Source organism: Acanthopagrus latus, chromosome 8 (genome assembly GCF_904848185.1).
Source record: "Acanthopagrus latus isolate v.2019 chromosome 8, fAcaLat1.1, whole genome shotgun sequence".
Taxonomy (NCBI): Eukaryota; Metazoa; Chordata; class Actinopteri; order Spariformes; family Sparidae; genus Acanthopagrus; species Acanthopagrus latus.
The window spans coordinates 9,363,858-9,377,118 of record NC_051046.1 but is presented as its reverse complement, the minus strand read 5'-3'; the positions used below and the strand labels follow the sequence as shown (position 1 = coordinate 9,377,118).

The window sequence follows — 13,261 nt, the reverse complement described above, 5'->3', positions numbered from 1 at the left end:
CTCCCTTCAGATGTGTGACGTTAACTGGGAGCGGGGGTTCGTGCTGCTGGCCTGCAGCCCGGCTCAGAGGACTTTGGACTCTGGACAGCTCTGTGCAGCGAAGCTTACAATCAGATGGCTGCCAGCTTGCTCCGGCACACAAACAAGCATTAAGGGAGCTGGTCCTACACCTCTACGCAAACCAGTGCAGCCGGAAAGCTTAGCATGGGACACAGACTGGAAACAGGTAGTCTGGATCTGGATAATTGGAGCTTTTTGATTTGGGGTTTTGTGCAAATTTAAAAAAACAAGATAAAACCTTTATTCTCAGTGACATTCGGAGGGGCTGCTGGTTGAATTTTGTCACTACTGGACAGTTAATAAAATGGCATGGTGCATTTCTGCAAACCAGACATGATAGTTTGTGCATTTCACTCATAGTATCATACAAACAATTCCACAATATGTGTCACATCACGTTCAGATTAAGTTATGAGCTGACAATGATGTCAGGAGGAGGAGGAGGAGGAGGAGGGATGGTGGTGACAAGAGACAACTGGATTTCTTTTTCTATGAGAAGTTGAGACAATTTCCAGATAAATGGTGGGACTTTATTTCAAAACAAATCTCAGCAACAGGTTAACGCAACAGAAGACTCGGCAAAGAGTGAACTAAAGACCGGATTAACGAGGGGGTTGAGGTGCAGGTGGAGAGAGGTGGAGAAACTCGGGTGAGAGGAACGAGCGGTGAAACTACGGTGACACTATGGCCCAATTCCAAAAAAAAAAAAAAAAAAAGACTGAAGAGTTCCTCATTTCTCCTGACACAGGAGGCAACTGCTGCCATTTCCCCCAAATCTGTTAAACCATTTTTTCTTTTTTTCTGTTCTTGACATTGTTGATTGCATTCTGCTTATTCACTTAGAAAATTGGTTTTGGCTCACTAACAGCGCCCTGAATTTTGATCGTATCAGATTTTGCAGAGAAACTTTCGGGAGTAGATGGAGGGCACTTTGTTGAAACAGCATCAGATTAAGGTTGTGTCTCTCCCTGCCCTGAGGATTCCTGGAGAAGGTGCTGAAATTGAATTGTAACGTGATTTTATGAATATATTCTTCTGTCATCGTGTGGCACCTCCTCCAGGTGCTGTCTTTTTTCAAAGACCTGCATAATGATCATTTGCAAGTCTCTAAAATCGTCCTCAGGTAACTGAGTCTGTCTTTTTAAAAACTCAGAAGCCAATTATCAGTCCAAGGTGTTTTTTCCTGCCTTTGGCTCATAAACAGAAAAATATGCAATGCAGATTTATTTAACCTCAAGGATTGTTTGTTTTTCTCTCATCTTAACAAAGCTGTATCTTCAATTCATATCAGCTCCATGCCACATGATATTTGATTCCATCAGTAAACACCTAGTTTTGAACCTGAGAGATTCTTTAGAAATGCAATCAATGGCATTCTTCACATTCAGTGCACATTTCCCACCGCCCCCCACTCTTCTCGGCATAATTCCAAGGATGAATATCAGACAAAAGGGGCTCTTACGCAACATGGAACCCCTGCAGTAAGGTCAGCCTGGCAGTCGGCCAAGGCTGTTAAGATGTATATGCATACTGAGGGGACACACTATGCACCTGCTGTGTGAAGTATGTCGCATGTAAAAGGGACATAAAGTTATAAAACACGCTGAGCCGAGCCGAGCCGAGCCGAGCCGTCATTAAAGGATCAGTCCAGGACAGAACAACCTTTACATTTTTGCACGTGGCTGACATTTCTGTGGGAAATCAAACAATTTAAGCAATCAGAGAGTCCCCGTCTTCTGTTCAATTAAAGGGTAACTCCACAAATTTTACAGGCCTTTATGCAATAAAGTAGTATTAAGCCCTTTGTGGCTCCAGAGGAAGCTGCATGTGATCTGATAAAGCACCTAGATTACCCATTGTGGGTCCCACCGCCTCAAAGCGCTTTATGCTATTCACATATGCAGTAGTGCTCCAAAATATCCAAGAACACACTTTCATGTGTAAAATTAGTGGAAATACCCTTCAAAGTATCCTCAAGAGGCTCAACTGTGTTAACTTCCACTGATGATGAATTCAAAAGAGATTTTTTTTTTATTGTGTTTATTCAACAAGGTGTGAATGTTGCATGCTGTGTCATCAGAAGCACACATTCAGTGTTTGTCCTTGTTGATCTATATTATAGTTTAAAAAATGAAAATCTGTTTTCTCAATCAAAATCTTTAAGTTAGAGCTCGTACAATTTGATGATTGCAGCAACAACCGACACACCACACTTTTGTCATATAGCCATAGTATGGTCAGGTTTAGGCGACAAAACTTGTTACAAGTTTAACTTAACTTCTATACATATGTATAGAATAGTGGTCTCCTGAGCGGATGTCCTATGTTTGTTTACCCATCTGCCCAGTCCCTCTTCTGATGCAGACTTTGTAACTCTTAACCTGTCTACCTGCTCTGTAATAACCAGTCCAGCCACTAGAGGACGTTGTGACATGACAATGGTACCCCGTCGTTTTCTTCTCATAAAGTCAGGCTGAGAACAGTTCTTGTTGCATGGACCAGTCAGAGTTCAGCAATGTTTGGGTCAACATGTAAAGACCGCGTGGGATTTTTGCTTATTTAGTCACGAATGATAATGAATGTCATCTCATAAGGTCTCAGGTTAAGGTCAGAAACCAAGCTCTGGCGGGCTTTACTTAGTTTTTTTTTTTGTAAATCATTACTAATATTTCTTGGCAACCTCATAGTTACAGCAAGAATCCAGGAAATCTCGCTGCACAGGGCCAAAAAATAGTCTTACAAATACAGTGGCATCCATAAAACCACAACACGTTGTTTTGTTTGTTCAGATAAGACATACTGGAAGTGTTATTAACCTTCTTGTTAATCCGCCACGAGAATGTGAGCACAGGTTTTTGAAAATAACCTGCAGAAGAGGGCAGAAACGTCAAAGTGGGCTCTATAAGGCTTCATGAGCTCTGTTTTCAGATGAGCTGTGCCTCTGAGAAATGTTATTGTGCTCGTATCATAGACTGGGGAGGTAAAACATCTCCCTGACAGTAATGTCCAGTACCATGTGTGCCTCTCTATAAGACCAATATAGCCAGTTAGTCCAGGCACAGTGTGAGCTGCAGGAGGGGGGCTACCCTCTCAACCTCCTTACACCCATTACAGTATGATGAGTCACTCGTCCCCCCACCCCTGATTTAATTTACCGTCTCACGTGCAAAACTCTGTCTCACTTCAACTCCACGTGAACCCCCCACATGTGAGGGGGAAACATTTTTCCCAACTCAATCACCCATTTTATATTAGATCAAAGCGTTATGTGCGGTGCCCTCCAGACATGAACCACCCGGCGCTCCATGGCGTAAAAGGCTCAAACGAATATTCTCTTGATCTGCGAGATCATGTTGTTTCTGATGCAAAGTACAAGTCGTTTGTTTTGCCGCCTCATTATCATCAATGGAGAAAATGATGTAAATTGAAATCGTTTTTTATCACCCTGTAAACTGTTTACAGAGCCCTTTTATGAATATGCATGACAAAGGGAGGTGGGTTTTAGACTTAAAGTGAAACTCGCGCCATGAATGCAACCAAGGCTTTATTTGTGAATGTATATGAGTCAAACCTTCATGTAAAAGCGTAATTACGATGAAAGACACACTTTTAAGATTTACCATATTTTTGCTTTCTGCTCAAATTCATTTTCAATGGTAGTGCATGGGGCACTTTTACGCTAGCATCAAAATTGCTATTTTTAAAACACTAAGAAGGCTCGACACAACATAAACCTTTGCTCGTAGCATCACCAGGGTCTCTACACATGAACACGAGCATTGAGAACATTGTTTGTGTGCACAGAATTTACTAAAAAGAAAGTTCTGAACAACTCACATTAGCAGTAGCTTCTTCCTCTAGCCGTGGTCGTGGCAGCCCAGACGTACTCGGGGATCAACACGTCTGGGTCGAGTGTATGTGGTTCAGTTGAGCTGTGTGTAGAGGTGATACTACATGCAAAGTTTCATGTTCTTGGTGTTTCAAAAATAGCAATTTTGATGCTAGCATAAAAGTGCCCCATGCACTCCCATTGAAAATGAGTCTGAGCCAAAAACGAAAACACTGTAAATCTTCAAAGTGCCTCTTTCGTCGCAATTATGCTTTTACACGAAGGTTTGACTCCTATACATTCACAAAAAAGCCTTGGTTGCATTTTGGTGAGCGTTTCACTTTAAGAGACTGAAGCGTCTCTGTGATAGATGTCAACATGCATATATCATTCTGAGCATGTTTCTTCCCCGTAAACCCATTACACACACCAACAGCGCTCGACAGCTTGTGACAATGAGCCTCCGCCTTCCTGCCTTTAGAGACAGTTTGACACAAGACAAATGAAAAAACTAGAAATAGCGATGAATACCTGGCATGAGTGTGCAGAAAGTTTCCGTGGGTAAGAGAGTTAAAGCCTAACGAGAAAAAGTACAAAGTGTGACTGAACCTTCGCTACCTTCACTGCTGGGGGTTAAATTACGGTTACTGTGTGTTGGAAAGCCGTTGAGCTGTGCAGCGCTGCAGGGGGTCCTTAAGTCTTTGCAGGGGAGCGTAGCAAAGGTAAAAGGGCACAAGCAAAAAGGGATAGTTGGCATTTTTGAACAGTTAACACATTTCTTAGTAAATCTGTTTAGTGAAAAGGCTCATTGAACACCCTACTTTGTTTTACAGTCCAAACATTCCAGACCCCCCCTATGTAAATCCTTTATTAGGGAAACTGGAAGTCATTGTCAGGTGGACAAAGCCTGTAATGCCACAAGGTAAGAGTCCAGGTGTGAGCCAGCCTCAGCTCCAACACACGGTTCTGGCTCTTACTTTTGGCACTTTAGTTCAACCTTTTGGAAAATGTGATTCTATGCTTGCTCAGAGTTAGATGATATATTTCATACCTCTCTTGCACCTGTATGCTAAATAAAGCTCACAGAGTAAAACGTTACATCACACTTGTTCATCCACAAAGTAACTGAAGTGTGAAAATGTCCTGTTTTCTTGGGCTTTATTGTGTTAGACTACTTCTCATATGGGAACAATAAGCACAGACTTCCCATGGCCTCCTGTAGCAGGTCGGCTTTGCACGGTAAGGCTAGCTTTATTTCAAGTTCAGCATTTAGTGTTGCAGACAAAAGGGTTCTAGCTTAAGGCGCACTCGTCTTGTCTTCTCATCTAAAGTGGGCAAATATCTTTCTCAAAATGTCAGCTGTTCCCGTCAACATAGTGTATTATTGTCCATGAAAGCAGCATGTAATATTTTCAAAAACATGTTACGTTAGCCTTTACTTAGAAAGAGGCTGCTTATAAAGCGAGAGCGAGAGAGACATTTAAAGAAAGCTCACCGGTGAAATAGCTCAAGCTGAATTTTATACTTCTACTTGAAAAATATCAGTTTTGATAACATGTCTACATAATACAGCAGTCACTCAATCAGGTCACATCAGTTCTGTTAATTAGGGATATGAAGCCTCATGAAAAAGAAAAAATTATGCTCAACGATAACAAGCCTGTTATCTTAGCATAATGTGGTATATGGATTCATGTTTCTATAGTGCTTTTCCAGTGTACTGTCTGCTCAAACAACACTTGTCAGATTCAAGCATGCAAGGAGCCATGTGTGCTAATTGCGCATCAGGAGCAAGAGAAAGAGCAGCTAGAAAGAGCCGGGATTCAAACCAGTGACCTTCCGATTATTCGACGACCCGCTCTACCTCCTGAGTTGCCCATTTGTCAGCTTCTGACTCAAAACACGTTCAGCTACCTTTCGGTCATCAACTTGTTCAATAAGAGCGTAACTAGTACAGATCGTGGATGAACTGACAGACTCAGTGAACAGAAACAAATGGTCTTAGTTGATCCTATTTACTATGTAAAATCATCTGAATTTCATATTTTCTTATTTATGTATGTATAGTACTGTCTGATTTGATTTTGATAAACTCTGAGATGTCTCACCTTCTCCCTCTGTTCTATTTCTATGTATCCGCTCTTCGAACTGGCTGACCTCCTAGCCCATATATCCCATTTAAGTTGTTTACACGGTAATGAAATAAGGCCCCTGCCTGTATTTAATGAGGTTAGAATAAAATTACGCCGTCTCACTGCATTGATCAGTTATGTCTCTCGAAAACGTGCAGGCAGCCGGGCAGTGAACAGCAACAAGGAGAGGGTCTGAACATGTGACCTGATGCTGTGAGACAAAGACACATGTGGGATAGTTTGAGTATATCTGTGTTGGTAGAATCTCCCAAAAAATGAATGAAATTTGGTGTATTTTTTTACTAGATTTTAATATCAGTCAGCTCAGAGAATTCATAAATCGCTTCATGCTGTTTAATCTCCATGTAAGAAAAAAATAAATGAAGATCAGTTGCACTGTTTACTTTCATGTCTCTAAAGCCGCAGACACATTAAACACCAGCTGGCACATTAATCCTCAGCTGCCCGCTGGTGATGAAATCGTGATTGCTGCTGATTGTTTTGATCTGGATTTGTTTTAAGGTCTCAACTCCACCAATGTTACACATTTAAGTGTGTTTACAGATGCCAACAATGCAACTTTTTTTTCTACACATGGAGTAGTAATCCCTGTAAGACCTGTAGACACACCTTATATGACGTATAAAATTGGCAGAGTTACCCTTTAATGAGTGCTCTTTGTGCTGTTTCTGGTGCTGTAGTTGTTCACTCACCTCAGTCTTCCTGCTCAGAGACTTTGACTTCATTTTCATATTCAGTCGGGGTCCACTGGTTTAGTTACTGTTTGACTGAACAAGAAGGTGAAACTCACGCTGACAGATGAGCGACATCTTCTCTTCTGGGATTCAATTTACTAAAATGGTGTCGCAGGCAAATCCTTCTGGGGAAGGTGGAGGAAGTGAAAACAGCTTCTTGTTGTTTGTGTTTGGACTCGATGATGGCAGGCTAAAACTCTGGTTAGACAGCAGTGCGATGACGTGATGGCTGGTTTCTCGGCCCGAGGCTTGGGCTTGTTTTTCACAGAGGGTGGACTACTGTTGCTGACCACAGCATCTATTTTTTTCAACGGGTGAAGGAGACGTTACAACACACTTCTAACTGGTTATGAAACAATTTCAGTTCATCACTGACGCCCCCTTTATGACAAGTCAACAGGACCATCAGAGAGAAGACTGGCCATTTCTATGTAGTTACTTTAATGCCTGTCACCAGTTTGGCGTATATTTTATTCAGAGGATATTTATGTAGTACAATATCTTTGATATCTGAGGATAAATGTGCCAGCTGATGTTTAGTGTATCTGTGGCTTTAGAGACATGAAGGTCAACAGTGAAATATCTTCACATTTTTCCTTACATGGAGAATAAACAGCATGCAACGATTTCTGAATTCTCTGATGAAGCAGCTGCCTCTGCCTGGTATTAGAATCTAGTGAAAATACACCAAACTTCATTCATTTTTTGGGAGATTTATAATATTTACTGGCATTCTATAAATTATGACTTTTGAACTGTAGTGAACTGTATTACCCTCTTCTAATTAAATGTTTCCCACTGCTTTGATGTGCATCTTAAGGAGGAAAAGTATGTACTTTGTATAATTTTTCATATCTGTATACATTCTGTATGTACAGCTGTCCTCTGTAGTACTTTGACTGGGTCGGCCAGACTTTGTATTCAGATGCATTTCTTAAGCTGACTCATGCTGGTGAATGTAAGAGAGTCTGATGATGCCAACATGTAATTCTCTCTTTGTTGTTTGTTGATAAAATAGTGTCACTTGTATCGTAGTGTGTGCCGGAAGGTTGATTTCGATATGGACATATATATTGAAGTGAGTCAGGCATAACCTCTGCAAGGTGTAGAAGAAGAAGTGGCCCCTGGGTGGATGTAACAGATATGTGAGATATGATGTGAGAGGCTTTGAAGTGCAGAGTGTAGAGCACACTGATATTTCACTGGATGGGTTCATACGTGAAATTAACGTTCAGACTTTTATGGGGCTTCGAGTGTCACGTGTGCTGTGCCGTTAAATAACACAAGCAACCTGTGCTGTAATACAGAGGATGAGCAGCACTTGCCAAGAATATTGTGCTAACGATGCATTTTCTCAGCACCTTATCATAGAGTAAATGTGTTTAATGATGTGAAGAGCTTCACTGCTGAGCTTTTTGTGGCTTTTTACCAAAGCAAAATGGCAAATTGCCTGATTACTCTTGCTCAGAAGCATTTCAGGCAACATTAGAGTGCATCTTAACGTGTCATGAAAGTATCTTTTATGGCACAGAAGTGTCAGATAAATGTGTTTAAATTCAAGGGTTAAGATGCTAATTAAGATGCCAATGCTTTATTTTAATTACATGATAACTGTACCAAATGCATCTTCGCACACTGAGTGGCACGAAAAGCTAATTATTATAAGCTAAATTCTGAAAGATGTGGTTTTCCAAATGTCCCACGTTCATGGTTTATTGAAGTGATCTTGGCTGTAAGTGTCAGTTTCGTTTTGGCAGCACACCGAGACACATCATTTCAGCTCCAGTGAAGCTGGAGGCAGCTCTCGCAGGTGAAACATCTTTGTCAGGTTTTTTTTTCTTTTTTTTCTTTTTATCTTGGATCCCGTTGTGAAGCGACCGGGAGAGGTCAGAGACTGTGACAGGAACCCGCAGGGGCCGAACTGTCTTTGTCCCAGTCGTACTTTGTTAACCTCCACCTTGTTCCCGTCAGATTCCTCATCTGAAAGAACAGAAGAGAGGGGGACCTGGCACCAGCTTACCTGCCATTTGCCCTCCCATGCTATTACATTAACAACCGCAAAGATGAACATCTTCCCAAAGGACGGGGCTCGAAGTGGAGGAATAGATGAATAAATGTCTCTGCCGCCAAACACCGGGGGGGGTCAGAGCAAGTTTACTGGGGCAGGCCGGCGACAAATTAGAGGAAATATTTCAGGGGGAACGGTCTCCTAGTTTCAGAGAGGAATTCACAGACCTGCAAAAAGAGGACAAGGTCTTAGCATAATTTAAGATCCAAGGAAGACTGGAGGAGAAGTGAGAGGGTTTCATCTGGTATTTCTATGTTTTACAGACAATATCATCAGTGTGGACAATCCTAATCAAATTTTTGGTTTTTAACTTTTTTAAAATGTTATACACAATTTTTTTTTATTTCATTCCTATTACAAAAAAAATACCTCAGTTAACAACTATCCGCACCTGCAGGTCTTGCAGACACGTGTAATTGCTATGAAAAAAGCATTTTTATTGTGATAAAAGCATTTTTTTTTTTAAATGTGAGTTCAGCATCAGGACAGAAGCATCACTGCTCTCCGGATGAGAGGAGGCAGAACCACTGAAGGTTTTCTGGCTGATTTAAAAGTCTGAGCGGAATCATTTCCACATACTCGCACAAATGAGGATTGCTTCTGTTGGCCAGATTTTCCAAATATATGAGTCAGTACCTGGTCCCGTGGTATTATGCTAGAAGGAAGTCTATATTTACAATCCAATCCAATCCAAAGTGCATTTGCTTGAGGGAACATGGACGCCCACAGCAAATGGATGTTTGTAAGGCAAATGTATGAACCAACAACAGCAGGTCATTAATAGATAAGGGCACTTAGGAAACAATGGCAACTACAAAGATGTTACAGCCTGTTTCACATAACACAAAAAGTGATGAAAAGATAAAAGTTCACAGAGTGCACTGACATATTGCTCTGATGTCATGTGTGTTTGTGTCAGCCTTTCTGCATCTTGCCCAACTTTCCGACTTCCAACCTGGGTGAGCGTTCCATCACACTTGCATGTCGGAGTTCGCTTTGTTCCGAGGGGAATGGATCGCAGCGTTCGATCACGAGATCTGATTTCACGTTCCACTTGTGACCGGAAAATTTGTAGGCATTTCAGCAACTCCGACCTCAAAAATCCTAGCTGGCTTCTTTGGAAATCAACAGCTGTGAAATACACAGTTTACAGTGCTGTAAAAAAGCACCTGCAAGACCAAATTGTGTACAAGTAAAAATATAAAGTTAAAATATTAATTAGGTGTACTGTCTGGACGATTGTTGTATCCGTTATTCAGCATTTGTATTCTTTTTTCTTTCTTTCTTTTTTCAAATCTCCAATGAAATGTAGTGGCAGAAAATGAAAATACTCAAGTAAAGTAAAAGTATCTCATAATTCTACTTTAGTGCCCAAGCTGCTTTCCGTCACTGACTGTTTAATAGCACTTGCGTTGTATTTGTGTCCAATTAACACAAACGGTTCTGTTTCAAAATACCATGTAATGCATGGTTAATGAACTGGTGTCATAAACAGCAGCTAACAATCTCTTACTGGGTTGGAACTGGTAAACCAACTTGTTGTCCTGGAACACAGACTTCCGACTATTGAGGTAAATAGAGTCCAGATAACCCTAACCCTCTACTGATCTGAAACTGACTTGTTATTATCACACTTTACAGGGAATATGAGCTCATCATTGCTAGAAATCAAATGTTTGTCTTTTGAAGAATCAACAGGAATGAAAGCAAAACTTTGGGCAACATTATATGCTTTATTTCAGTCCTCGTCAGCAATAAAACATGGTTTAGACAAACAACACCAACAGTACATGAACCATAATCAAGTAATTAAATGTGAATATATATATATATATATATATATATATATATATATATATATATATATGTACAAATATATATATATAAAACACTCAATTTGTTCATTTTTACAGTGTTTAGACTTGAATAAATACAAATATGTGGGTTTTACTCTCCAGAAATCGATGGACTTGATCGGTCAGGACACGTTTCAGTCACTTTTTCCAGCAGCAGAAAAGTTTCTATTGTGAGTTTTTGGATGTTATCTTTGGTCATCACCATAAGTAAAGGCACAGTTAATGTGTGCATAGAATTTCATTCGATCTGACGCCACGGCTGGTTTATTAAACATCGTCTCATCAGTCTCGTATGGCTCGAAGTGCTGTCACCAGAAAACATCTGTAACCTCTGTGACATTGTTTTTCCTTCTTCGGGGTCTTTTCACGCTTCTTGGAGAAACACAGCTCCCGTCTCCGCAGCGTCTCGGCCTCAAGAGACTTCCCTGTTACCTCTGGTGACACATTTGACAGACCGTGACATCCGTCCAGTCAAACAAGCGTAATGTGTGTCCCCTCCTCTGATGATTTACAGAAGTCTCCCTCCTCCTCTGTCGTGGTTCTGCTAAAAGGAGTCTGTCCGTCTCCTTGCGAACACCGCGGACATGCTCTTCACGATGCCCCTGAGGCCCAGAGGCCTCTTCATCGTCAGCTTAGCGTCCTTCATCCTGTCCACCAGCCCGTGAAACACCATCAGCACGCTGTGGTAGTTCTCGGCCGCCGACACCTCGTAGAAGTGGCAGTCTGTCTTGAGGGCCAGCATCCAGCCCTCCTCGCTCAGCACCGTCCGCCTGTGGTGCAGGTCCCGCTTGTTGCCCACGATCACTATGGGCGCCTTGTCTGTGCTCAGGTAGTCTTTGGTGGACTTGATGAACTGAATGAGCCTGCTGACGGTGTTGAAACTGGCCCTGTCGCAGATGCTGTAGACCAGAACGTAGCCGTCTGCCCACTGGACCCTCTTCTTCTCGAGGAGTGACGTCTCCGCTGACAAGTCCTGTGAAAGCAGAGATTCAAGTTGAGCAGCCAGTGGTGCAAAGTAATAGAATACATTTACTCAAGAACAAAGAGAGCTACTGGAGTTTTACAGTTTAATGTCACTTTATGTTACTGTGCTTTTTCATTCAGTCTGTCAGCTTACTGCAATTATTAGTTTGCTCATTTCAAGGTGCTTGATGTCTTTTTTTAGTAAAAATGTGGGTTTTAAAATCATACACACTCCAACTGCAGAACTTCTAGGTGAGAAATGTGCTGTTCGTGCACTTCCACTAAATTTTCTTCTCACAGTAGTATCATACACTACTTATTTTCCCACATAGACTCTGACAGTTGGTGATTAATGCCTCCTCACCTCTGTATAAGGTGAATCCCAGATGTTGAGAGTGAGTTCCCTCCCATCCACCATGAAGCTGTGACTGTAGATGGACTCTGCGGGACATTAAAGTGAAATTTATTGAAAGTTAATGGAGGTTGAACGAGGCTGTGTTGCGTCGATGTGAATGTATAACAGGAGGTGGACACTCACCAATGTCTCCGTACTCTCCGATGAACCTCCGAGTTAAGAGGCGCACGGTCAGAGCTGGAACACAGACACACAATCTTTAACACAGGAACAAACACATTTAAGTGTTTTCACAGCAGGAGACGTGTTTTCACCTGATTTCCCGACGCTTTCAGTCCCCATGACGACAATGTTGGCATCCATTCTCAGTGAAACAGCTGTGTGGAGCCGCTCTGCTCCATGTGAGGAGGAGGTGGAGGAGGAGGAGAAGCTGCTGCTGCTGCTGCTGCTGGCTCAGAGCGGCTCTTAAAGGACAGAGCAGTGGGCGGAGGAAACAAACCACTCTCCTCCTCCTCCTCCTCCTCCTCCTCCTCCATCACCTCGAGAGCATCAACAACAGCAGTAATTGAATGGCGTGTCGCGCACGTGGTTTCGGCTCCACGCGCCACACGCCCCAGGGTCTCGCTCCAGTGAGCAGGTGAATGAAGAGTCCATTTACCTCTGAGCTCCAGTGCTCATCCGCTCTGAGGTGACACAGGACGGATACGTCTGTTTCCGGACTTGTTTTTATTTTTGTAAGGTTACCAGAAATAGAGGTGGAAAAGTTACTTGAGTACATTTACTCAAGTACTGCACGTGAGTATGCATACGTCAGCATTTCTATTTACTTCTACTAAACTACAACTCAGACATCTACATCTTTTTTTTTTTTTCATTTTTATTTCTTACTTTTTATTCCACTACACGTGTTTGGTAGTTTTAGTTACTCGTTACTTTTCAGATTACAGTTTGCCATGCCCTCCCAGTCCAGAGGGGGGAAAAAAACATGTATCTCCAAATGTAAGTCCTCTTTCTTCAGCAGCAAATTTTTTTTAAAGGAACAGTTCACCCAAAAATTCAAATTCAGTGATTACTAGATGGATCAGTACAACAATAAGTCAGTACAATACACAATATACAAACACTATACTCTATATATATATAGATATAGATGATGCTTAGCAGTCACAAGAATAAGATTAAATACTGAGCAAAGTGAAACTTTGGAAATGGATTTTCAAGGTGCAAGATAAAGAGAGATAAG

The 13,261-nt window shown here is 41.7% G+C and overlaps 1 protein-coding gene across 1 annotated transcript; it reads right to left on the bottom strand.

The window, feature by feature from the left end:
- Positions 1–10,563: 10,563 nt before the first annotated feature.
- si:dkeyp-59c12.1 lies at positions 10,564–13,017 on the bottom strand. Its single transcript, XM_037107421.1, has 4 exons — positions 12,333–13,017; positions 12,202–12,255; positions 12,028–12,104; positions 10,564–11,673 (listed from the first exon to the last, which is right to left on the bottom strand). Exons 1-4 carry the CDS (start codon positions 12,379–12,381, stop codon positions 11,245–11,247), a joined length of 609 nt encoding a protein of 202 aa, XP_036963316.1. The 5' UTR covers positions 12,382–13,017; the 3' UTR covers positions 10,564–11,244.
- Between the last annotated feature and the right edge of the window lie 244 nt (positions 13,018–13,261).